This window comes from Muscardinus avellanarius, assembly GCF_963383645.1.
Source record: "Muscardinus avellanarius genome assembly, chromosome: 8".
In the NCBI taxonomy this organism is placed as follows: domain Eukaryota; kingdom Metazoa; phylum Chordata; class Mammalia; order Rodentia; family Gliridae; genus Muscardinus; species Muscardinus avellanarius.
Window position 1 is genome coordinate 116,004,873 of NC_137794.1, and position 26,444 is coordinate 116,031,316.

Genomic DNA, 26,444 nt, shown 5'->3' on the forward strand with positions numbered 1-26,444 from the left:
GTGGCTGGTGCACAGTAACTGAACCCTATTTTGAAATACAAAGGGGCTCCTAGGGGTATAGTATGGAGATAGAATGCCCCTGGGTCCAATCCCCAGGCCACAAAGACAAAACATAAAAAGCAAAGCCAAAGCACAGCAGCATGAGACCATTCACATACTGCCTTTTACTGAGTCCCAGGGAAGGAAGGACATTGTAAAATGTGGCCTGCCCTGTGGGAGGGAGCCCAAGGAACGGGTGGGGCAGTGGGAGCTGCTCCTCCCCTGGGTCAGGGCTCAGCAATGCCCGCAGCAACGCCCCGGGCCTCTCCACACTGCGACGCTCCTTGCCTCGCCTCGCTGCACGGCCTCCTGGGCCCACGCTTAGCTGCTTCTTCGGAAGATGAGGCCGTTGTGTGTGTCGTCCTCTCTGTCCCAGCACTGGCTGCTCTCTGCTTTCTGGACGTGGACCCGTGCTGGTCACTGACTGTGCGCTCTGCAGGCCATGCCTGGGTGCTCTCTGGTGCAGGGCACTCAGGCTTCCAGCAAAGAAACCCCCTTGGTGGACACTCAATCCTCTGGGGCTCGGTGTAACTGCAGTCACAGGAGCGACCTGGTTCTGCAGTCGGGGCAGAGAGTGGTGTAAGGACTGAGGAGGAGTGCCAGCAGAAGGGTTGGTGACATGGTGACCCAGGGGCCTGGCTGCTGTCTGCAGGCCCAGGGCCACGGCTCCATGTGCTGTTCATTTCTCCATCGCCGTGTGTTCAGTTGTGCAACGGAGAAGACAGAGACAGAGGGGCTCGGTGTGGCCAACTGAGACCTGGTGGCTCAGCTTCCCAGCAGGGCCCTGGGGCCCAGACTCCGGAGCAGGGGTGGTAACCAGCCACAGGTGCCTCGCAGGTGGAGACCGGGTGACGAGGGGAGGGCGCCTCCTGCTGAGGACAGAGTGTCCTTTTAGAGCAGCGACAGTCACCCGGCTCTCCCCCTCCAGGAGCTGGAGATGCTCTTATGGAAAACACCAGTGACCGAGGCGCATGGAGCCAGCTGCACCGTGACTCCTCCTCTCTGACGCTGCCTCCAAGCCTCTTCCGGGAGCTTTCAGGCGCAGCTTCCAGGAAGGACCCTCTTCTCTCCTGGGTCCTGGCCACCAAGGGCCCACATCTGTAGGGCCTGGCCTGGCCGCCACAGCGGGCTCCGAGAGAGGACTTGAACTGGCCAAGGACAGGAGCCCGGGCCTGGCGCCTGCAGAGGCTCCTCTGCCTTCTCCTCCCAACTGTCCCCCAAACTGTACTCATTCCCTTCTCGTACAACAGTGACATGTGATGCGAGTCAGCTTGAGAAGGCTGGAAAGGCCAGGAGGGCAGCGTGGAAGCCGCCACCCCAGGAGGAGGCTGCCAAGCACCATTAGCCCACTTGTTTTCCAAGGAATGTTCTTCGTGAAAAGCAAAATGAAAACAAAACTTTGAAATTTGAGGAAACTAAAAGAGCCTTTCTCCTTTCATTTTTATTACCCAGTTCTCCAAGATGGATGTTTCTAAGGGCGGTCCTCATCCAGCGAGGACCTAGCCAGCTCCTTCTGCTTCCAGGGAGCCCCAGGCACTTCCCGTATCCGTCTAACAGCACTGTGGTGCTTCCTTCGTAGGATGGGGCCGTGGCACCCCCATCCTGCCCGAGGTGGCAGAGCCCATCATCCTCAGCCATGGACACACACCAGGCCTCCGCCGCCCGCGGGGAGACGGTTCTGCTGGCACGTGTGAGCGCAGGCTGACTTCAGTCTTGTGAAAAGCACACAGGCTGCGCCTTTGAAAGGCACAAAAAGAGAGAACTCTCGACTCTTTCAAATCATGGCTCTTAGAGAAGGAAAATTTTCCTCTAGTTCTGATTAGTGGCAAGACCTTCCATCTCTGCCTTCAGTGAGGCTCTGTCTTCTGTGTTTTTAATAATGGCTGTTTACATCAGGAGAGACTGAAGTCTTTCTCTACTACCATAAACACCACATGAATCATATTAGATAGCTATTTTTATAAGCTGAAGATTATTGGATAGTGGTAATATACATCAGGATAAACACACGTTCCTTATCACATTACCACGGAAAAGAAAAAGGCATGCTACTTCATAAGCGTGACCAAAGGCAAATTCTGCAGACAAACTTGTGGCCTGCAAGAGCTTATTTAGAACATTAACATGCTATTAACCCCACGCTTAAATCAAATTGTACTGAGCCAGATTCATTTTGGCAGGAGCCATGGGATGGTCAGAGAGATCTGGTGAATGTTCGCAGGCCCCAGGGAAACGGCTACAGAGCCAGGGCCACCCCGCCTGTGCTTCAGGAAGCTGGCTTGAGGTGTGCCTCGGGCCCTTCTGTCCCAGGAATCGAGCTGTCAGAGCCCACGTGTTCCTCTCCAGCATTTAACAGCACAGTGCGGAGAAGGCAGCGCTGTGCCGGGAGGACGCCCAGCATCTTAGCTCAGCACTTACTGACACCCGGCGTGTGTGGATGTGGCACTAAACGTCCTGAAAGGAATGAGCTTTTACTGCTATCCTTGGGAGGTGAGAAAAGCAAGCAAGCAAGCAGTTTGGTGTGCAAATCCAGCCCAGGGCACCGCCGGAGGGCTCCACGGCCAATTCAGCCCACAGCACAAGTCTCTAAGACCTGTGCTTTATGGATGGCTGAACTGAGGCCGTGAGAAGTAAGTCACTGTGTGGTTAGCATAGCGGACCAGAGCAGACCTAGGCCACAGCGCCAGCCCTCCGATCCCGAGCGACGGCCACGTGAGCCAGGCACAAGTGTCACCCTTCCTTTTCATTTCATTGATTTATTATGTATGTATGTATGTATATATGTATGTATGTATGTATGTATATATGTATGTATGTATGTATGTATGTATATATGTATGTATGTATGTATGTATGTATGTATTTTACGGCACTGGGGATGGAACCCAGGGGCATTCTACCTCCGAACTACACCCCCAGCCCTATTTTTAATCTTCATTTTGAATCAGGGTCTCACTGAGTTGCAGAGGGCCTAAGTAGCTGAGGCTGTCCTCGAACCTCAATCTTCCTGTCTCAGGTTCCCAAGTGCTGGGATTCCAAGTGTGCGCCACCACACCCAGCTTCATTTCTTTTCTTTTCTTTTCTTTTTTTTTAAACAAGTCTCACTAAGCTGCAGAGGGCCTCACAGTTGCCGGGGCTGGCCACCTGTGACCCTCCCAGGGCAGCTTCCCAAGTGTAGAATTCCAAGCGTGTGCTGCCGCGCCCGGCTGCCTGGCTCCCTCTATCTTTTCCTTTTGCAACAGGACCTCCCTCAGTTACCATGCACTGGCCTATAACATGTCATCCTCTTGTCTCAGGCCAAGTACTCTTCCTTTTCATTTGAAATCCTCCTATTTTTTTTCTTTCTTTCGCAAAATAGCTGTGGAGGAGGCACTGTCCATAGTTCGGCCTGAGCAAGCTCAGAGCCCGGCTGCCCTTGGTGCTACGGCCTGCAGAGTGGCCAGAGGGCAGAAAGGCAGATCTCAAGGACACCGGCCGGCCTCACTGGGCTCCACTCTGAGGGTCCGGCAAGCGCGGGCTGTGCCTGGAGGCCCCTGTGATTTTCATCCCATCCTTGATTCCTTCTTGTTCAGCACTGAGCCCCACTTGGCACCCAGAGGTTTTTATTTTTTGAGGTACTGGGGATGAAACCCAGGGGCATTGTACCTCCGAGCTACATCCCCGGTCCTAATTTTTAGTCTTTTTATTTCTTGAAACAGGGTCTCACTGAGTTGAGAAGGGCCGCACTAAGTAGCCGAGGCTGTCTGTGAACCGCGATCCTCGGGTCTCCTCCTCCCAAATGCCGGGATGGCAAGCGTGCGTACCGCGCCTGGCCGGCTCCGAGAGTTTAACCTACCTTGCCGTAGGAGCCTTGTCCCAACACCTTGAGCAGCTCAAACTGGGAAGGGTCCGCCTTTTCAAAGCCTTCTTTCACATGATGACTGATGTCAATCTCCTTCACGATGCCTTCCTCCTACAAGAGCAGAGACACAGGTAAAACACACCGCACGGGGCCCCGGCCCTGGTCTACACTGAGCTGGCCGTGCTGCAGACTTGGGCATCACGGTTTGGAAGCTGTGACACTGTGCAGCTTGACAGAACATCTCATTAGGATGTGCCAGTCACCGCGTGCCGGCCACATGGGCCTTTAATTGACTCTTTTCTCCAAGGGTTTTTGTTATTTGGTCTTGCAGTACCTCAGGGAAATCTAAAGTACTTAATGGAATCTTTTGTGCCTTTTTAAAAAAAATTTTGGTCATAGAGATTAACCCAGAGGTGTTCTCCCTCCGAGCCCAGCCCTTTATATTTTTTACTTTGAAACAGGGTCTGGCTAAGGTGCTGAGGCTGGCCTCAAGCCTGTGACCCTCCTGTCTCATTCAGCCTCCCTGAGATTACAGCCATGTAATCTGGCTCTGTTCTGCTTCTTAACTGTTTGAAAAAAGCTTTGGTAGGGCAAATCCAGCATCTGCAGAAGGAAACGAACCCCCCGGGGTGCTTGCTTCAGTGTCTGAGTCAGAGACACATCTCCACACGTGCAGAGGTAGGTGACGCACAGTACTGTATTCTCTCTCTGGCATTTTTGACACATATAATGCACAGAACGCTTCTTTGCCATCTGCAGAGTATACCTGAGCAGTGGCCCCAAGGGAAGCTGCTCTGGAGCCTGGAAGCCAGAGTCCCCTAGAGAAATCCTTCATCTTTAATTAAAGCCTGGTGGGGACACACTGGATTTCCACCGCAGAGTGTCCCGTCCCAGCGCCACCCGGCTGCCAGTGCACAGCACCGGTGGGCTTGCTGCCCCGATGCTCGACACAGAGATGGGAAAACGGATCCCCCCTTCCCTGAATTCACCTCTGCGCATCCTGGGAAACGCTCCTCCCAGTCCACCATTGCCCACCCTTCCTCTCTTCCCAGTTTGGCACTGGGCTGAGAGCTGCCTAGGAAGTCACCCAGAAAATTCCCCGGCAAGGACACCACCGCACACCCCGTGCACCCCGGCTCTTCCCAGTGTCTCGTCTTCTCTTCCCTACAGGACTCAGGCGGAGGTCCCCTGCACACAGGCCACGGTCAGAGCAGGCTTCCAACCCCGGACTGACTTCAGCGCCTCCCCCTTCCAGTCTGACAGCAAATACTTTGGAATGAAGCCACATCCGCAGCCACTTGTGTTATAGCGTCTGAAAATTCTGTTACACATCTTGCTAGTTTACCCCATGTAACAAGAGCAGAGAAAGAGAGGAACGGCCCAGGCAGCCCTCTCACTTCTATCCTGACAGTTACGGGAAGTAGTTTGTTCCCTACCTTCAAGGAAGTAGGGTCAAGGATTGCCACTTTTGTAATAATAATAATAATAATAATAATAATAATAATAATGATGATGATGATGAATAGTAAAAGCAAACAGTGAGTATAGCCCACATTCTCTCTGGCTAGCTGGTGAGGTAACAGAGGATCATTTAAAAGACATAGAATTGTGGTGTTGTTTTGTTGTTACTTCTTAAATAAATGGGTAAAAACTTCAGGAGCCACAGCCCAACCAGTGGGCGCAGGACAAGCCAGCGTCATAGCTCAGGTTTTCTGGAACTGCAGGACCACATGAGCCGCTGGACACTGCAGCCTTTATAGTAAAATCTTCCAACTTACAGAAGAAAAGAAGGAAGAAAAGAGGAGGAAGAGGAGGAGGAGGCCATCAACAGGGCACCTGGGGGCTCTGTGTGTGTCATTTGTACTATCTACAAAGAGAGTAGCATCGCTGACTGCTGGTGACCAAGTTTCCACCTAGAAGACAAAGCCAACAGCCCGAGTTCGAGTTCAAAAAAGTTCCCCAAGCCCCCAGAATACATATGATAGCTCTTCCTGCTAGTGTCCCCCAGAGGGAGGGAGAGAGAGAGAGAGAGAGAGAGAGAGAGAGAGAGAGAGAGAGAAGATCACCTGTCACTGAAATAAGAAAAAGAGGCTCTTTTGGGGGTTAACAACTCTGATGGGTCACCCTGAATTCCAGCTTTCCTCCTAAAATAACCTGCATCACTCCATCATGCAGCTGGGTCAACACAGCACCTATGCCCTCCAAACGCACAGCTGCTGAGCCGACAGGAAAGTTGACACCCCAGAGGCTGAGATGCCCAGCACAGGGTGATGCTCAGGTCCCAGCCCGCAGGCTCCTTCCCGAGGCAGGCTTCCTCACAGCTTGCGTGTTTCTGAGAGAGCCGCAGTTACCCCTCTCAGGGCACGCTCTGGGGGCAAGGAGCACAGCGCGGTCCACGCTCACCCACGTGATGGGCCAGGCCCCTTGGGCTCTCAAGGGGGCTGTGGCATCGAGGCGGAAGCCTGCCCGCGGGGCAGCCTGGCTGTGAACCCCAGCTGCTCTGGCGTCCCAGGCCCCGCCTTGCTCCTGCAGGACCCCGCTCTTACATAGGTTTCGCAGCTCTCTAAGAATGCCAGACCAGCATCCCAGGCTCCCACGCCCAAGACACCCCGACCTCAATTTCAGCCTCACCTCCTGGAGTCATGGCGCTAATATTTCAACTAAACGGTGTAGACACAAAGAGCTTACAGCATTTTGAGTCTGTGCACATTCTTGTCAGCAAAGCGTTTAGAGAAATGGATCCAAACCACGTCCATCATTTCACCTGCTAGAATGGCATTCAAAATGCAAGCTTCCTCCTTGACAATACTGCAATACAGTTACTGCCTCACGTAAAACCAATGTGGCTTTTCACAGTAAGGAATCTCCGCTATCCAGAGAAAAAGGAGCCATGAGGGGAGCGGCTTAGATTTTAGTTTTACCTTCACTGTGGAATTTTGGCTTGGACTTTCCTAAAGACATTTAACTTTGTTCCAAGAACTGATACAAAACAAAATGGTTCGGAGCCAGCGGATCCCAGGGCTGACCACAGGGTTGGTGTCAACAGAAAGCCACAGGTGGAATCCAGAGTGGCTGCCTGGGCGCGGCCACCTGTCTGATTCCGGACGGTCCTGTTTCCTGGATCACTTATCATTGTCCTGAAGAGCAACTAGAACAAAAATATTATTTCTGCCCATTTGGAAATAATATTTGCCATTTCTTTTTGTAGGCAGGTCATCTTATCTCGAACTCTGTGTGGATTTGAATGCCATTCCCTTAGGAAAAGAAAACCTGCTCCTAAATCAGCCCAAACACAGCACTCAGCGTTTCATACCGGGCACGGCTCCTGTGGATGGTATTTTTAAATAACTTGTGATATTTGTGGGGAGAAGCTGGTATCATGATCAGGTGCTAAAAATGTAGAGGAACTAGAGACTGAGGCAGCCTCAGTGCCCCCCCCCCTACAGTGACCTGACTCTGGACGACTGACTACTTTACAATCCCCGCTGCCCTGTGCTGCGAGGGCGATCGAGGGTGGAAGCTCTAGGGGCTTCCGCAGGTACTTGGTGAGACTTGGAGACAGAGGGCAGCCCCGAAAATAGGCCAGGGGAGCCTATTTTCTGCCTCTCCTTTCTCTGGCCAAAGTCGCCCCCTTCGGTAATTTCCTCTGTTCTGAGTCATTGGATTTTCATGTCATTAAATGTATAATGTCTATGAAAAGCAAAGGCAAATTTAAAGTTGTAAAAGAGTAATGATAAAGACATAGAAATAAAAGTTAGAGGAGTGCTAGATTTATTTCCAAAAAGGGAAGGAAATCACTGGGTTGCACATAGGATATTGATTTCCAGAAAAAGGACAGGATGAATTATGAGCAGGTGGTTTATGAAAATACAGAAACAAGGACATCGCCCAGGCACCTACAAACCCGTGGGCCCCTGCTTCAGAGGTGCGGCCCAGCGGGGCCAGGAGCCGGGTGCTGGCGAGAGCTCGGCCACCCGCCGGCGGCTCAGGTGGGCAGTTGGTGGTCATCCCATTAAGCTTTGAGTGGCACACCAGGGGCCACTCTCCCATGGCACAAGTGTGACGTGCTCGCACAGCAACACCTTGTTCCCCTGGCTCTCAGCACAGCCATGGTGCCCACCCGTCTCAGGTTCATGCTGAGGAACTTTCCAGAAATGCGGAGTCTAGGCCCACACAGGCCCTGTGGGTCTGGCCTCTCTGGCCACAGATGCCCTTAAGACTTGCTTAGCTCCGGCCAAGTCATCAGGAGCTTCCACGTTGCTGGGCTCAGCGTCGAACCCAGTCCTCACGGCCTGAGCACTGCTGGCCACTGTCCCCTGAGCCTTTCCACACCTGGACTCCAGAACCTCGCCCCTCACCCACGCGCCTGCCCCGCTTCTGGGCTCTTCCTCATCTCCCTGAATGCCAGGCTTCCCCCAGGCCTGGCCTCGTGTCCACACAGCCCCCTGGACTGACCAGGCCATTGTAACGCACGGCGCTCGCATCTCCCTCGCTGGCAGGGTCTCTCCCAGGACTCCAGCAGGCGGCTCAGCGCGGCACTCCCTCGGCGTGCACGTGTGAGCACGTGCACGTTCACGCGTGTACATGAGCGTGTGGGAGGATGCATGTAATGGGCACAGAGCCAGGCTCGGTCTGCGTGGTCCGCACAGTGGGACCTAGCTCCCAGACGCCTTAGCTCTGCGCGGTGGGCCGAGTCACCGCCGCTGTGTGAGGTCGGATTCCCTGGCCCAGCACCTGGAGGTGTGCCGGCTCTCCTCCAGGACATGTGCTTCTGTCGGCTCCTCACAGGTTCTGGCTCTTTCTGACATGGGGTTTGGCCTCTGAATACTCTTCACGACTTCCTGATTACCAGTGCATTTATTTATTTATGTATTTATTTATGTATTTATTTATGTATTTATGTATTTATTATTTTGCAGTACTGGGGATGAAACCCAGGGGCATTCTACCTCTGAATTACACCTCCAACCCTATTTTTTATTTTTTACTTTTGAAACAGGGTCTCCCTAAGTTGCGGAGGGCCTCACTAAGTAGCTGAGGCTGGCCGTGAACCTGTGATCTTCCTGTCTCAGCCTCCCAAGTACTGAGATTACAAATGTGTGCCACCACACCCTGCTTGCATTTAAATATTTTCAAAAGGAATTTTATCCAGCGCTTGCAACTGCACCTGTGAGCATGCGCCGCTCATTACAGCCCCTCCATCAGGCTTTGCATACATTACTCATAAAGCAAAAATAACGAGGCCTTTAGCCCAGACTCAAAAAACCAGAAGGAACCCCCTGCCCAGACAGGTTGGCCTCTTGTTCAGGAGAGAATGGGCCAAGCTGCTACCAAATTTCAGATCAGCCGACGTCAGGACCAGGAACTTTGAGGGAGCGGCTGCTGCCGTCCAGGCCTCTGCTCTCTGAATTGTCTTCTCTGTTCTTGTCACCGTGTGGGCTTTCCCCATGACAGCAAATGTAAGGGCATCATGGGACCATCTGTGTCTGTCCAAACAATTTCTTAGGAAACCATTTTTATACAACACTTGTTCACTGTTTCTAAACGGATAAATATAAGCGGAACCACCCAGTCGGAGCAGCAGTACCAGCGGGTGGGGAGTGGGCTGGGCACGGGGGCACCTGCTGCCAGAGGGCGGCAGAACAAGGGTGGCTTTATGTAAGAATAAGTCTGCCTCGGAGCCATAGGAGGATGGGAGGGAAGGAATGGGAACAGAAAAGGCCAGGCAGGATGTCGAGACATAGACACCAGCTCTGAAATTTCAGGAGTGTGCGGGACCACGTGGGGGGCAGGGAGCTGCTCAGCTCCTGGGGATCTGCTTTCCAGCCCTGGGGACATTCAGGGCTGCACCAGAGATGTCACTTCGGGTACGGTGCTCAGCTGGGCACAGCGGGGCCCCTGAGGGACAGACACTGCAGAACATGGCGGCACCCTCTTCTCACCCACCCCGGGTGCTCATCTTTTCTCTTTTGTACTGGGGATTGAACGCAGGGGTCTTCTACCTCTGATCTACACTCCGAGATCTATTTATTTTGAAACATGGTCTCACTAAGTAGCAGAGGCTGGCCTCAAACCTGCAACCCTCCTCTCAGGTACGGGGATGGCAGATGTGCGCCCACACTTGGCTCCCCTTTTCTCTTTCACACCCAAGAAAGTGATTCCATGTCCCGAGAGGCTGCGCAAGCCTGGGTGGCCAGGGAAGCAACCGCGTCCGTGACCGTGCGTGCACAGGACGGGCGGTAGCCCGGGGCTCCCTCTGGTCTTCAGAACGTCAGCAGCCTGAGTTTGTGATCTTGTCACCCAGCAGACTAAGAGAAGAGCTGTCCAAGGAAGAGAGCAAGGACCGACACAAAGGAGGGCGGGCCGTCTTCCCTCCAGACTCCCCGCCCGCAGCACTGCACCCTGGTGACCAAGGAGGACGGCTCCTCCCGCCTTCTCCGCTCTCTGCTCCTGGATGGAAGCCCCGCCCTCCACGCTGACTTCCTTTGCCCCCGTGTGTGTCTGTTGTTCACTATGAATTATTTCCTCTTCCTTCCTTGTGAAGTTCTTGGTCTGCTGGGAGTTTTATAAGTCACGGTCTGTGGCATCGGGGCTGCTGCAGGCCGACAGAGTAGTGACTAGGGGCTCCCCACTGGCCTGAAGCAGGAAGCCTTTCTTTATTCTACACACAGGACCCAAGGGTTCCATTGGCTGCAATAGTATTATTATTATTATTATTATTATTATTACCATTACTTGTGGTACTGGAGATTGAACTCAGGGGCATTCTACCTTTGAGCGATACCCTCAGCCATTTTTATTTTGAAACAGGGTCTTGCTAAGTTGTTGAGGCTGGCCTTGAACCTGTGATCCTCCTGTCTCAGCCTCCCTCGAGCCCTGGGATTATAGGTGTGTGCACCACCACACCTGGCTTGCAGTATTATTTGTAAGAGTGAGGAAGAGGAGGTGTCTGAAATGTCCAATATGGAAGGAATTAAGGAGGCCATGGTGCAGCGGATGGCAGTGTGTGCAGCCTTCACAGGGAGCTGCTCCAGCCCCTTGAGGATGGTGGAGCTGTAGGTGTGAACTGGCCCAGGCGCACAGCTGGGAACACCAAACGGAAAGATGGTGGATATGAATAAATGGAAAGACGCACGCACTGACAGCCTGGATGATGTAACAGGACAGGGCTGTAATGGCCAAGTTTAAGTCCTATCAAAATCTGAGCAAGAATTTTAGTAGAGATAAGGATAAGCTTATTCTAAAATTTATATTGAAAACAAAAGTCACTGTAATTGCCTAAACGATGTTGACAAATGGTAAAGTGGGAGAAGTGAGTCCATCAAATTAAGTATTTATTTATTTTTTTTTTTACAGCTACAGAGATCAAGACAACCTTGGTGGAGGGGAAGACACACAGACCAAAGGGCAGAAGGGAGAGCCCGGAAGTGCCACTCACGGGCAGAAGCCAGCCAGCAAGTTGCCACAAATCCACACGTAGAGAACTGCACGCGCACACACACACACACACATACACACACAGATACGTGTAAAACTAGTGAATTCTGAACAAGGTCTGCCTTGTCACACATCACGTTCCAAGTTTTTCCTTGTTCTGTAGTTACACAACGTTACCAGGATCTGTCGGAGCTGTTTTTTGAAGACTCCGTAACTATTTAAACATTTTTTTAAATGTTTAAAAAGTGATTTTGAAGTCTACGTGGCAATACTGCAATTCTTTGTTACTGGATTTAGAGAAGGAGTAAAATAAATTTTACATATGTTATTATTACTGTGACAGTTAAATATTCTGTAGGAAAATATTTATGGAAAACATATCAAGATATTAACAGTGATAGCAGTAGAGAATATAAATGATTAATTATCTTTCCTTTGTTTTCTAGATTCCTTTTCCACAAATATAAAACAGATCCAGATGATCCCATATTCCACAAAGGAAACAGTAAGAAGAGAAAGCACTCCCATGTCCACGTGGGGCCCCATGGGGCTCATGGTACCACCGGCCCACATCCAGCAGCACCGGAATGTGACGGAAAGTTCCGGAAAAATGAACCCTGCAGTCTGAAAACATGGACAAGGATCTGGGCAGTGTTCTAGATGCAAAGTATAAAAGTGCAACTTGGTGAAAAAGAACAACTCAACATTTTTAAAGCCACACAAATGCCCTCAGGGCAGCGGCCAGTGAACTCTCGTGAGGGTTTTTTCTTGGGAGGAAAGGGACACGTGCGCGTGCGCGCGCGTGCGTGCGTGTGTGTGTGTGTGTGTGTGTGTGTGTGAGAGAGAGAGAGAGGGAGGGAGGGAGGGAGGGAGGGAGGGAGGGAGGGAAGGCGGGAGGGAGGGAGAGGGAGGGAGGGAGAGGTGGGGTCAATGTGCTGGAAAGTGATAAACCTGCTTAAAATTAAGTACAGTGAACTTTTTCTCTTAAGTGGTCTTCTGGATGTGAATATGAAGGGCTTCCTTTTTTTCTCGCACGGTCATAGGTAGAAATTCGAGCAACGCACATCTGGAATGTGTGCTGGTCGCACGGGGATGGATTCCTGTGACAGAAGGCCGCTGAGGACGGGAGGTACTTGGCAGGGGAAGGGAGCTACTTCTGTCTGCACTCTGGCCCCAGCTACCTTTTCAGCTTCCTGCTAAAAGAAGACAGTCCTCAGGGTCCTGGGAGAAAGCTGCCATGGAGCAAGCAGGGCATCAGGGCGAGGGGACGTGCAGCTGCTCGCCGTACGCGCTGCCTTCTACCCCCGTGGTTCCTGCAGGTCAAATCAGACCCGACCCAACCCTGACCTCCAAAATTAAGTTTCAATGATGTCCACTGTGATGTCCAAACACTCTCTCACCAGCCTCCAAAACCAAAAAAAATGTTCAGATGAAAACCTCATAAAAAAGAGTCAATTGAATAACCTCCTCCTTCCTTTCCTTCCACAATGCCGTCGAAGTTATACATTTTTAACATCCTTTAACATTTTGCTAAGTGAAAAAAATTAGATATGGCTGAAAGTTTTTAAATGGCCCCACTAGCCCATGTGGCACCAGAACACATTAGATAAAGCTGGACGTTCTCAAGGGGCCCCGCCAGCCACACGCGTGGCCCTCCACCCCGCCGGCGGCACCTCGGACCTGGGATCTGGCACAAAGGGCGGCTCCACTGGGAGCAGCTGCCCCGGCGACCCACACGCACAGGATCTCACGTGTACCCACTGACGTGGGCCACAAACCGCGGCCTCCGGCAGGCACAAGCACAAAGCGTTTTGAGTGCGGTGACGACGGTCTCCAGTGTGTCCTTTCAGACTGGCGCACCACACAACTTGCTTCGAGGATTCATGGCTCTGCTGTTATTCAAGGGCAAGGAGCACAGAGAACCCAAAGGCCATCCACTAGAGGAGCTGGGCACCCTGGTGCATGCCCGAATCCCAGGACTTAGGAGGCTGGGACAGGAGGACCGCAGGTCTGAGGCCCCGTACAGCCTCTGTGCAAGGATGACAGGCAGGATTACTTCCATTCCTTCTAGACTCTTCCCTGGGACAGCCACGTTCTGTACTGATGCCTGCTGTACTCTGTTGGGTCCCTTCCTACTGAGAAATGTGCTGGCACGCAGTACTTATTCACTAAACATCCGCACAGGAGTCAACAGCAGTTTGTATTGTGGTCTAAGGTAAGGGCCCCACACGCCTGCGGGCTGCCACTCATGAGACCCCGCCAGGGCATCCTACATCCCCAACGCCACTTGCATTGTGCACGATTATTTTCCCTCCTCTTTTTTTTTTTTTTTGGTGGTCCTTGGGGTAGAATCCAGGGGCTTTTCTACCTACAGGCCACACTCCCAGACCTATTATTATTTTCTATTTTTTATTTGGAACCAGGGTCTCACTAAGTTGCTGAGACCCCCACTAAGTAGCTGAAGCTGGCTTCGAACTTGCGCATCCTCCCGTCTCAGCCTCCCAAGCACCGGGTTTAGAAGCAGGTGTGAGCACGCCTGTCTCAGCCTCCCAAGTACTGGGTTTAGAAGCAGGTGTGAGCACGCCTGGCTTGTGCATGATTTTTAAGTTCAGAGAAATCACACCACAAAGATTTAGAAGGCCCCGCCGAGCTCGAGGTCTGGCAAAGTGCATCGGCAGTTAGCTCCAGGGCCAGGCGTGGTGCGGAGCGCAATTCTGAAGCGCTGGTTGCGGACGCTAGAAAGTGGCTGTGCTAGAAAACGTGGTTTGGAGACTTGCTGGGGGCCTGTGCGTTGAGGACCTACTTGGAACTGTTAAGTGCAAGTGTTGTTTCCTGGTTTTGGTGACACGGAGTCACGGGCCAACAGCGCCGTGCCCTGGCTGGCGGTGCCAGGCAGTGCTGCAGGAGCGCCAGGCGCTCTCGGCCCGGTAGCCCAGCTGTGACGCTGGTCCACAGGGCGCTGTTGACCTGTGAAATCTGGAATGGCTTCCTCAGCAAAAGGAAAGCTGGCCCACCACATCTGTTTTTTAACACTCCCCGTTGCTCTCTTTCAGGGAGCGCAGCTTGGGAGCAGGGTGACCATCCCCACTGCGACTGCGCCCGGTCCTGGGCTCTCACCCGGAGCTCAGCTGAAGAAGACTAGTGCTGGACTGAAGTCTGCTACGGAGGCTGCTATGCTATCTCTATCTCAGAAGGGCCTTCAGCAGCGCACGTGTACACGTGTGTGTGTGTGTGTGTGTGTGTGTGTGTGTGTGTGCGCGCGCGTGTCTGGGGCACATGCACATTCTGTGTATTTCTTTATAGCTTGCCTCATTGACACAACTGAGGAGGTTGTAAGTTCAGCCTCCAGCCACTTCTTCCCACAGTGATATATTTTTCTTATTATACTTAGAATTGTTTAAATAATGGTTACCCAGGAAATCATGACTACCACCTTCCCCTGAGGAGGTTTCTGCAGATTCTCACTAGCTCAGGCCACCTTTAACTTGGGTTTCCCGCTTCCTCACTGTCGGGCCAGCTTTACAAAGCTCACGTGGCGCACGCCCGACCGGCCTCCTCTCATCGTGGAACGTGAACGCAAAGAAGACCCAACACTTGGGCTTGGAGCCACTGTCACAATAAAAACCCCACAGGAATGCCCGTTACATGTTTAGACTCTTCCCGACTCCGGATGTGCATCCTGTCTGGGGGGGAGGGAGGGGAATGCTCGAGTGAGAGCCACCTAGACCATGGGCCTCGTGGGATGCAAAACGGGCGTGGTGGCGGCGGTGTGGACACCTACCCCTCCCTTCCTCCCGGGCTCGTGAGGGTGCCAAGCAGACGCCGTCTGAAGCTCAGGATCGCAGGCCAGGAGACTCCAGTGCGCGTCCCAGAAATGCACGGCACATGTGCGCCCAGCCCACCACATGAAGAAGGTCACGAGTTTTACAGAGCTGGCTGACGGTAACAGACAAAACCTGGTCTTGAAGTGACTCGGGGGAATTACTGCTCAGAATGTCTCCCCGCAGAGCTACAATACCACTCAAGGGACGGCTGAAAACATCAGTTCATGGATACCATGGGGAAACGTGTAGTTTCTCTAGCGATTTGAGCCCAAGCCTATGGTAACAGCTCCAATCAGGGCCTCAGCAGACGCCTCTGCGGTTTACAAGGGGAAGGGAGTCCTGCCTAGGCCACGGTATTACTGCGTGCCTTTAGAGGACCCCCCCCCCCCCGCAAGTGTCTGAGATTCCTTTATTCTGAAAGAGGATAAAGCGTGGCCTGGGCTGGAGCATCTCTCTCCTCCCCCAGCCCTGTCCTGCATCCCGGTGACCGCAGGGCGTGGGCTATGGTCACCTTGTTGCAGATTAAGAACATACTTTAAGCAGACCATGGCAGGATGGAGAGAGATTAGGGAATGCATCCTGGTAAGGAGCCCACAGCAGGAGAGAGAGTGCCGGGCCGCGGCGTCTGCGTGCGTGTCCCCGGGAGAACAGTGCGCGAGTGTCCAGCTACTGAGCTTGAGCCAGGGAGGAGACGTCCATCGAGCTGGTGCTTCGAGGGCTCTGCATAAGGCAGAAAACCCTTGGTGGGCCGGCATATTGTTGCAGAGTATGAGAATATTTGGGAAAAGGCTCATGCTTTTGAATCTTCAAGCCGGAAACAAACTTTTTGCCATTTCAATAGGCACCCGGTGTTCAAAGCCTCGCTCTTCTCCACCTCCCTTGAGGCCCGTGAGGACCGGGCTCCCGGGCACTCGTGTTACGCGTGCTGCCAGGCAGAAGGGAAGCTTTGTGTCCTCCTTTCAAGGCATGGGGTGGCAGCTCATTAAGAGACACATGGGGAGGAACTTAAGACATGAACTTTACTGACATCATCTCATCTTCCAATGTATATTGGCCAATGATGCAAACCATTAAACTCTTCCTCAACCCGGAGCTCATCAGAGCAACTCTCCAGAGCGAAGGAGGAGCAGGAAGCCACTGGGCCAAGACGAAGCATCAGCTGACTGTTCCCCAAGTTGCTGTAAAGAACATCATGTGTCTAAAACTATCTCCAGTAGACTCTGCTACTGAGTTTGCATCCTTTCTATGGGAAATGGAAAAATGGCCTCCTAAATTTGAACAAGAAGAGAAAATCCATGCTGGAACTCCAAACTCCACATTCTATAAGAACTAGCAAGGGTCATCTCCTACTGTGTTTGAGAAGAAACGAGAAAAAGATGCAGGTGGGAGCTTATTGACACCCTCCTCACTAGCACTGGAAGACCCAAAAGAGGGTTCTCTCAACTGAGACCTCTGCTCAGCTGAGATGGGCGGGCACCTCGAACACCCAGGCGCAGGGTGCGCCCGCCCGCCCCAGCGGCACACCTGAGCGACCTGCCTGTGCCTCTGCCCCATGTGTCACGGGGGAGGGATACACTGACTGATCACCCGAGTTCCTGCATCTGAGCACATATGGCAGTTTGCTTAAATGAGAAGAAAAGATTTCTATTTCTAAGAACCAGCCTTAGCATTTCTTTCAAGGTCTTAACAAGAGCTTGCAGTATGTGAAGAGTTCACACACGACGGAGTTGACAGAGGTGTGAGCGCGCTGCGTCTGCTCACAGCCACAACCAGAGACCTGGGCTCACTGAGCGGTGCCAGTGACCACCCGGCGTTGGCAAACAGGTGCCACCCATCTGGAGTAGTGCTAGTGTGCTAGTGTGACTTGTTTCACTGTGTGTGCGTGTGTGTATTTTACTGGGAATTGAACCCGGGGGCATTCTGATGCTGGGCTGCCCCCTTACCCCTATTTTATTTTTTATTTCAAAACAGGGTCCCCTAAGTGACAGCTTGCTGCTGGCCTGGAGCCTAAGACCCTCCCGTCTTTGTTAGTGTTACTGGTAATACACACCCAGGTCTGTATGTGTACACTCACATTGGCTTGCATGTACAGTACACATCATCAGCGAATTTAACAAATCCCTCCCCTCTGTTGAGAGGGAGAGAAGGTCCCATCCCTGCCCTGGGGGCTCATCCGGACGGTCAGGCTCAGGGGGCCGCAGATGCCAGGCCAGCGCAGGCATGGGGAGGGGCTGGGGAGGCAGCTGGAGCTAGCCGAGGTGCAGAGGGAAGGGTGGCTTTTAAATGACACAGGAGTCCTGAGCACAGAAACACTTCCTTCCAGCGCCCTGGTCTAATCTCCCTGTGGAGAATGTATGGTAAGAGACAGGCAGGTGTGCGGGATACCAGGAGGGGACAGTTTCCTCCATCAGCAGTGAGGCGCCTGCTCGCTTCCCCAGGAGGCTGAGCCATGGCCACACTTGTGTGTCATGGAGAAGGAAGCCGGGGTTGTGGAGACGCTCCCAGCCTCCAGGGGAGACGCACCCTGGGCAGGTCGGGCACAGCAGAGGGGCCTCCCTCACCCTCCTTTCCTTGGGCTTCACCAGGGCCCTGGGGCCCATGTCATGGTGGGACTCCCTGTCCTGCATGGCCGTTCCTTCCCTCCTCACAGTTCCGGGTGTCCCTCTGGGGACCTCAAGGGTCCCCCGAACTCCCAGCACATGGGGTATTCTGCCCTCCCCTCCCACTGGGTGCCTGGGCCCTGGGATTTGCCCCAGCACGGTCCTCCCCACCAAGGCGCCCTGACCTTCAGCCAGAGGACTGGAGGCCCCACCAGGCTGTGGATGGGAGGGTCTAAACAAAAGGAGGCGAAGGCGTCACCAGAAGCTCAAAGACACGCTCATCAAGGAGGAGCTGGCTGTGCTTCCAGGGCCTGGACTTTCAGATTAGATGTTTTACATAATATGCATATTATTTTACTATTTATAATGTCTCTCATGATATCGTTTCCCTGGAAAACAAAGTGTTTGCCATGTGTGTCATTCAATTTACAAATGAACTTTAGGGATTTGTGCATGACAAGCTTTCACCCGGCAGGGAGAAGACCATCAGCTTGCTCTCAGCATGAAGGACACTTGGGCTGCAGCGCACAGCCCTGGGGCTGCTCTCTGGCTGCCGGTCTGGCCTGCAGGGACACGGAGCCCCGCTCCCGGTGGTCAGCACGCTTTGCCTCTGAGGACACTGACGGAGTAGAGACCTGGCTTCCTACAAGCCTCACGAATTACATGAAGCCCCTGAGGGAGTCATTAGAAATCCCTGCTTGAAGTCTCCAGGCCAGGTCTTCACCGCCATCCCCTCGAGTCTCACCACACTAGGCAAACTCTCCCCGCCGTCAGATCACAGGATGGCCAAACACCAAGCTTCTGTCTAACTGCCAGTGTCAGCATGGCCTCACCTGTGTTTCTTGGGTGCTACGGGGGCACCCATCTCAGCTCCCTGCGCGTGGCCAGGCTCCACAGCCCCCACGCTGCGCTCACGTGACCTTGGTACCACTGGAGATACCGTCTACTGTTCCCCCTCAGGTCTCTACTAAAAAGCTTCAGAAGGAAAGAAAAAGAAGAGCTGACAAGTTCCTGGATGAACTTGCTAGGACCTTCTCTGGGCCCCTCTCACGTCACGTGTTTTTCCATCTGAGGCCCTCGGAGCATCTTCTTCTGCTGAGGCCTGCTCCTTCTGACAGGGCAAACCCGGCCGTGTCCTGATACAGGAATGACAGGGTCTAGCTGGGGAGGAGAGAGGCTTCTGCATGCCTGCCGGGGGCACCAGGAAGGTCGCCATGTTGGAGCACGCTGGCAGAGTGGGGCCCTCTCCTCCCCGCCAGAGAGGCTCCTGGGAAGTCCTGGAGCGGCTTGGGTTTCAGCGGGTGCAGGACCTTCAGGACACGTGTCCCCCGGCACATCTGAGCTGTCCGGTGGCCTCCACGAGGCTGTTCTATGGGTGTCACTTCAGTGGCCCATAAGAGGCTGCTTCTCAGTCACCCATGAAGAGGTCACGGCCAGGGCCTAAACCACCAGCCTTCAGTAGAGCGGGGCCAAGTCACCGGCCTCCTGCGTTCTCCACCAGGGTGGCTCAGCACTACGGTTTCTATCCCACAGCAACCGTCTCTTATGTAACAACCGGACTGGCTTTATTTCCTTTTAAAGGCTCCTTAAGAATACCTCTACCATTAAGAAGAGAAGAGAAAATGAGTTTTCTACAAAAACCAGACTGAAGGCATTCATGCCCTGCGGTACAAGACAGTCTAAAACAATGGGGACACACCAGAGAGAAGCCGGCTTTATTCTAAGCCTAACATTAATCTAAGCAGCAAATCTGTGTTAACAATTGGCAGGGGCCTCGTAAAATACAAAAAATCCCAAGACAGTCCTGGCAGCCGGGACTGGAAGAAAAGAGCAGGGTTAGCAGGCCGGGCGCCCGTCCATCCATCCGCTGGGGCCCCATGGCTCAGGCACCTTGCGCCTCTCTACCCCATAACTTAATTCACAACCAATTCCAAATCCCTAGGCTGGTCTGGAGGGCAGCTCGCTGCTGACGCTCAGCTGGTGGTGGCGGGGCAGGACTGGCTTCTGCCACTTCCAGCTTCCTCTGGGGATGTGCAGCACACCTTCAGTTCCCGGCCCACGGGCCTGCGCTGTGACACAGAGGCCAATGCTCGATGCCCAGCATGCTGAGCTGTCCTACTGTGAAACGGCCGGCCCAAGGGGCCATCTGGCCCGTCTGCCAACACTGCATGCCCGCTGCGGCCACACAGACACCCTCACCATACTGGGGCCTCCCAGTAGCCAGTTCAGACTCTAGCCAGTCAGGGGTGCCAGGATGCCGGGCCTGGTGCTCAGCATTATGCTAGGTAGGTGAGCAGTCTGGGGGAGGCCATGCCAGCGTCCTGCCCCAGCCAGGGAAACTTGAAGCCCATGTGTTCTGAGCTGGATGCTGCTGCTCGCAGGACCGCAAGGGCAGCTGGAGGTCAGCACAGACTATCCCAGAAGGCACCAAGCCTGAGAGCTGCTGCAGCCACCAGCCAGCAGGGCATCGCTGGGGCTGACATTTCTAAAACACAAAGCCTTGCCAGGCGTGGTGGCGCACGCTTGTAATCCCTGCACTTGGGAGGCTGAGACAGGAGGATCACGCAGGTTTGAAGCCAGCCTCTGCTGGCTTAAGAGACCCTGTTTCCAAATAAAAAAATATATAATAGGTCTGGGAGTGTAGCCCGGAGGTAGAAGGCCCCTAGGTTCCATCCCTAGTACCACCAGTAAACAAACAAACAAATAAATAAATAAAATAAAATACAAAGTGTTGTCCTGTCTCTGGGTAAAACTGCCAGCAGGTCTGCCAGGTTTCTCGAGAGAGACACATGGGATGCAGGACAGGATGGGGATAAAGGATCCCATAAGCCAGACCAGACCTGCGGAGTGGCCCTGCCAAGCTGCTCCTGGGGTGCGGGGCAGTGTGCCATACCACAAGGTTGCACGGAGGACAAAGACCTGGGCTGCTGGACGCAGTGCCCAGGCCTGGCTCCCAGCTCCCCCGCGGAGGGGGAGGCCGTCTTCCTTTCCATGAATGTACTGCCCCGGGGGAGCCAGTATCAATGCTGTTTCCAGAACATTCCCTGGAACTGTCATTTCCAGAACTGCTCCCAGGCTAGTTCCTGGCACCTCCCAAGAGACCAGTAGCGGTGTGGGCACCATTGGTCCTGAGGCCACAGCTGCTGACCAAGGACTGACCGGGGCCACCCCTGTCCCCTCAGCAGGCCGCTGCGGGCACCAAAGGCTCTGGCCTGTTGTGGTTGAGGAGACCTCAGAGCCCACCCCAGCTGCCAGAGGGAGGCAGGCTGGTGAGGAGCTCCCCAAACCCCCACTCTGGGTGCTTCTGCCTGTCAGGCTCTGCACACCTCCTGACCCGCACTTGGAATCCCAGCCAGCTAAGGAGCATTCTACCCCCCTAGGCCCTACGGCCTTAGAGCAGGAGCTGCACCCCAGGAGGAGGGGCTGGACGGGTCAACCACGACCTCACTCACCCCCGCCTTGCCCTGACCCGGCTGGCCAGGCCCTGGACCCACTTGGGACCACAGCCCAGCAGCACCCTCCTCAGCCTCTGCCCCTCCAGGCATCAGCAGACTGCACATGGGGCTGCCCCTCCGATGTCTGGACTCCCAGACACCCTGCTCTGCCTGTCAGAGGCACATGGGCACCGAGGGACCCCAAGGGGCCTGAGAACCTCCAACATGCGGGAAACTGCCGCAGATAGGTCGGGGGGGATTCCTGGACATGAGTGACGTCAATCAGGCACACCTTGGGAACGTCAGGGTTCTCTCAACGCCCTGCACTAAATGCTGGGCTTGCCACCAGCCAAAGCTCGCTAGTGGACTGCCGGCCACGTCGCCCAGGACAAGTGTGATGTCCTGTAACACATCATTTGCGGTCACTCCAGCGTGGCTCTGCCATCTGCCTGGGCGCTGCCTGCTCCTTCCCACACCCCGTACTGACCCCACCCTGCTGCTCTTTCCCCACACGTCCCCAGGCATGAGGACTAACAAGGGTCAACCTGGAGGATTCAGGCCTGAGACAAAGAGCCAGAGGAGATACGGGGCCACAGCGGAGCTGACAGATGGAAAACAAACCCCCGTGAGGGGTGAGAACAAGACCACGGGCTCTGGCCACTGCCCAGAGCTCCGTGCTGGTCTAAGAACAGAGACAGACAGGCTAATGAAGGTGGAGGCCAGCGTGTCCCAGCAGTGGGTTTCTAAGACAATAACACGTGACCAGGAAACTAGCTCAGAACAGAGTATCAGTGGCCAATCCATTTGCAATCAGCTGCACCACTGAGCCCAGCCTGGGAGGAAATGTAGTTGGGCCTGGGACCAATCCCATTCTCCCCAGCTGAGCTGAGAACTCTCTGCACAGGAAGCCTGTGGTGCTCCCAGGAACACGCCACCCACCTCATAGACCAGCAGTGTGTGGGAGGGCACCCCTCTTTCCAGGAATACATGATAAACCTAGGTTCTCCAAAGTCCTCTTAGAAATAATGACCTGGAGAAAGCGCTTTCCTTCTTGATCTAAAACATACTGGTTTAGGGCAAAGCGCCCCAAGGAGTCCAGTGGGAAGTGACAGTGGCCGCGGCATAGACACGCCTTCTAGGGGGTGAGCCTCTTGTCTCAGCTCCAGGATGTAAGCCAGACCACACCTGCCTGGCGCTTCCTGCTCTCTACAACTGAGGAGTGAGGCCTGGCTGACGTAACAGACCCCAGAAGTCCCTGGTGACGGAAACTGTGGAGCACATGATGAAATCCTGACATCCTCCTTCCAGAAAACACACAGTGCACAGTCCCAGAAGGCCAGGGATTCCTGACAGCCTTCCACAGAAGCCAAGGGAAGAATGTCTCTTCCCAGGAAAACTGAGCCTCAGACTCACTGCTCACCACAATATCTTAGGGCTAAGTTTCTCCTGGTGTTTTTGAAGCATGTGAGACCCCGGAAGCCACTGGCCATACATAGTCTGACTCTGTGGCCACCTCTGTGTCACTGTGACCTCAGCCCAGAGGAAGCCTTCTCTATCTGGACCTCCAGAGGTGTTTGGTGTAATACCAACAAGCACATGACCTTTTTTGCAAAGAGCGTATGTTCTTGTGTGTGTGGCTCTGGGGGTCAGGCCCAGGGCCTGGGTGCCCTCTAGGCGAGTGCTTTACCACTGAGCTACATCCCCACCCCAAGAGTGCGGTGTTCTAAATCAGAAGACCTGGGTTTCAGCCTGTCCCCAGTGATGTCTTGTTATGATTTGGAACAAGAAAGTTTCCTTGTCTCATTTACCAATTAAATACATTAAAAGTATACTGAGAAATTAAAATTATGCTAAGAAAAGCATATAATGTATTATATACTCTGGACTGATTAAAAGAGAGTTACTGAGAACAAAGCCCGTCAGTGGAGGCGCGCAGGCTTCTCCACCGTAAGTACACACACACGCAGGTGTCGGTGCCCCAAGCACCTACTTGGATTTCTGAGGACAGGCCGGGCCCTCAGCCCAGGAGCTGAGCATCTGTGTCCTGGGCTGGGGCAGCCTGGCTCCCTCTGCCCTCCCTCTGACCCCCGGGCTGGTTTCTTCGAGAGACCCCAGGACCCACACTTGAGACCCGTGCGCTCCGGTGTCTGCGGCCGCTCTCCAGAGTGGGTGCGCTGCCATCTCACCCACTCCCTTTATGCATCACATGTATTTGTCAGTGGTGTGTCTCTTTCTGTAGAAAAGCCTCCTGGGTAGTTGCAGAAAAGCATAGTCCATTGCCAGGGACGCCTGCCCTGCAGACCTCCAGCTGCCTGGCCCTCGTTCCTCCCTTAAGCACCCCGGATTGGCTTCTTGGAGCCCAGCACCTCCTGGCTTCTTGTGTGCACGCTGACACACTCTTTTGTGAGGCCCTCCCTGCCGCTCGCCCTCCGCTGCACCAAGTTCCTCAGCCTCATATCTTTGCGAGTGCTCTGGGGACAGACGTTCACTTGGCGGTTATGATTTGGCACAGAGAGGTCGGTAAGATGCTTACACAGGTCTCCCGCACTGACTCTGGGCTGTTTCCCAAAAGGCTTCCCCTGCACCCCACACAGCTCTGGGCAACAGCAGGACACCTCTTCGTGCTGCTGCCCCAGGAGCAAAGTCCTGTTCTGGAGTGGACCTTCAGCTCTACCTCCACACCAAGACCGAGGGCGTTCTCAGAAGAGATCTTTCCCCCTATTTTGTAAGCCTGAAAGCACCAAATAAGAGTATTGATGAGACAATTATCCCTTAAAGGAAATCATGTGTCTGAAGCTAAGGAAGAGGTTGGACGGCATTAGGATGACTGAGAGCGTGAAAACACTCGACGGCCCGAGGCCAAAGCTCTACTCGGTGCGAGCGTGCTGCACACCCTCACCCGCTGCACCGAGGCCTGGTGCGCCTGCCAGGACGGGTCCCGGGAAGGAGCGGCAGGCACAGGGGCTCCTCTCAGCAGGAGGAGGCGCAGAGGGGCCGGTGCAGGCGCCTGCTCCCCCCCCAGGGCTGGGTTTAGTTGCCGTAGACAGTATCTACTCAGAAACCAATGTCAACAACAATTTACTGTCGACAGTAAACAATTTTTGCTTTGTGCATTTCATCTGCGAAAACAAAAGCAAACTAAAACTCCCAAGCTACAGGGATTACAGAGACACACACTACCACCACTACCTAACACTCCCCGGAACCCTAGAAAATCTAGTAGCATAGAAATGTGAACGAGAGCTACAAATACAGCTCAAGGCACCTGCCAGAGCGCACAGGGCGCACACCAGAAGGAACAGAGGAAACTTAAGGAGAGGGCTTGATGCAGAGGAACATGGGAAAGTCAGTGCCATTGGTATACATGAGAACTGGGAGACAGCGAATGCCGTGGGGAGCCATGTAGCCTTCAAAGGAGCAAGTGTTAAACATGCGTTCCTGAATGTCTGACTGTGAATACTAGAATATTAAAAATGGCAATTGAAGGGTACCCAGAAGTCAGCTAAACACAAGAGATGCGGAGGTAGACGGAAGTCTGGAGAAACGAGCTGGGAAGACTGCTGACTCTTTCCAACGTGACACGTGTGAAACCCAGTTGAATCCCAAGTTCCCGGGGCTTCCTTAGGGACTTAACATTTTCCCTGAACCTCACAGGAACTGGTGAACAGCTGTGGAGTTGGGGACACACAGAAAGCTCTGCACCGTCAGGTCCTGGACTACGCCCCGATGGGGACGCTTACACAGTGTGGATGGGGCGGAGCCGCTGGATGGACCAGGCAGGCCAGGGCGGGGCAGTGTAACACACAGAGAAGGGCCCGCCACACGCAAGCGCATGAGCCCACAGGCGGGACTGGGCGCCGGCCTGCACCTGCAGGTGGGGGATCCAGCCCACCTCGAGGCCACATGACACACCACAGCCACTTCCAGTCGGCTGAATGGTAAGTGCTTGTACTTGCGATGTAGAAAGCCAGGTAGAACGTGAGCCAGATGCACTGCTTCCAGGACAGGAAAGAACCCAGTCTACAGGCAGTGGAAAAGCACACTTAGCTACATAGGAAGCTCCAGAAGCCACAAACAAGACAAAAAGCCGAGGACGAAGAGGGAAATATTGGAAACCAAAACAACAGTGTGAGTGTGTGTGTGAGTGTGGTGTGTGTGTGTGTGGTGTGTGTGTGTGGTGTGTGTGTATGTGTGTGTGAGTGTGTGTGTGGTGTGTGTGTGAGTGTGGTGTGTGTGTGAGTGTGGTGTGTGTGTGTGAGTGTGTGTGAGTATGTGTGTGAGTGTGGTGTGTGTGTGTGAGTGTGTGTCTGTGGTGTGTGTGTGAGTGTGGTGTGTGTGTGAGTGTGGTATGTGTGTGTGAGTGTGGTGTGTGTGAATGTGTGTGTGAGTGTGGTGTGTGTGTGAGTGTGGTGTGTGTGTGGTGTGTGTGTGTGATGTGTGTGTGAGTGTGTGTGTGAGTGTGTTATGTGTGTGTGTGTGTGCAAGAGAGAGACAGAGACAGACAGAGATACCGAGAGAGTTCCTCTTCTAAAGAAATGCAGTCAGTGGAATGAATGGAGAATTTACACATAAATTAAATACCCAAGAAATGTATTTTTTTTAAAGTAGTTTCAGCAGTAAGCAAATAAAGGTGCGTGGCCAGAGAACGGTGTTCTTGGGATCCCAGGAGGAGCAGGGAGTGCCGCTGCGGAGCTGGCCAGACCCGCAGGTGAATCTGTCTGTCAGGAGAGCGCAGCAGGTGCAGTGGACCGCGCTGGGGCTCGCTGCTCCTCACGGGAGGAGACAGAACAGCGGTGACCAGGGAGGAGGCTCCTGCCGGGGCGGCACCAGGGCTGCCCTGCCCGGTGCTCCTCACAGAGTTTAACCCCGCCCACGTGCGGGCTGCGCATGGCATCACTGTGAGTGCCAACGTGCTCCTGGGGAAAGCTCCGACCTAGAAACAGCACACTGGACATGGAGACTGGCTGGGATTTTTGCCACGTTTGGAAAAAGCTTAAGTTGTAAATAATTGATATGGACTTGAAGGAGAAGGAGGACAATATATCCTTCTCTAATAAGTGACCTCAGATGCAGAAAACCCACTTCAAAGATAATGTCATTCCAGCAGGGTGTGGTGGTGCACACTTGCACTCTCAGCATTAGAGGCTGAGACAGGAAAATGGCGGTTCAAGGACAGCCTCAGCTACTTAGCAAGGCCCTTCACAACTCAGTGAGACACTGTTTCAAAACTAAAAAGACTAAAAAGTAGGGCTGGAGGTGTAGCTCAGAG

General features: G+C 53.7%; 1 protein-coding gene across 4 annotated transcripts in view; it reads right to left on the reverse strand.

Moving 5' to 3' along the window:
* RPS6KA2 (ribosomal protein S6 kinase A2) overlaps positions 1–26,444 on the reverse strand; it is a gene marked incomplete at both ends in the record, with an annotated part of 314,056 nt that overhangs the window by 81,697 nt on the left and 205,915 nt on the right. For 3 of the 4 annotated variants that reach the window (XM_080699903.1, XM_080699902.1, XM_080699905.1), the window contains one exon: positions 3,875–3,991. In XM_080699903.1, coding sequence (XP_080556029.1) covers positions 3,875–3,991 — 117 coding nt within the window. The remainder of the gene's footprint in view (positions 1–3,874; positions 3,992–26,444) is intronic. The other variant, XM_080699904.1, reaches the window with a different exon arrangement.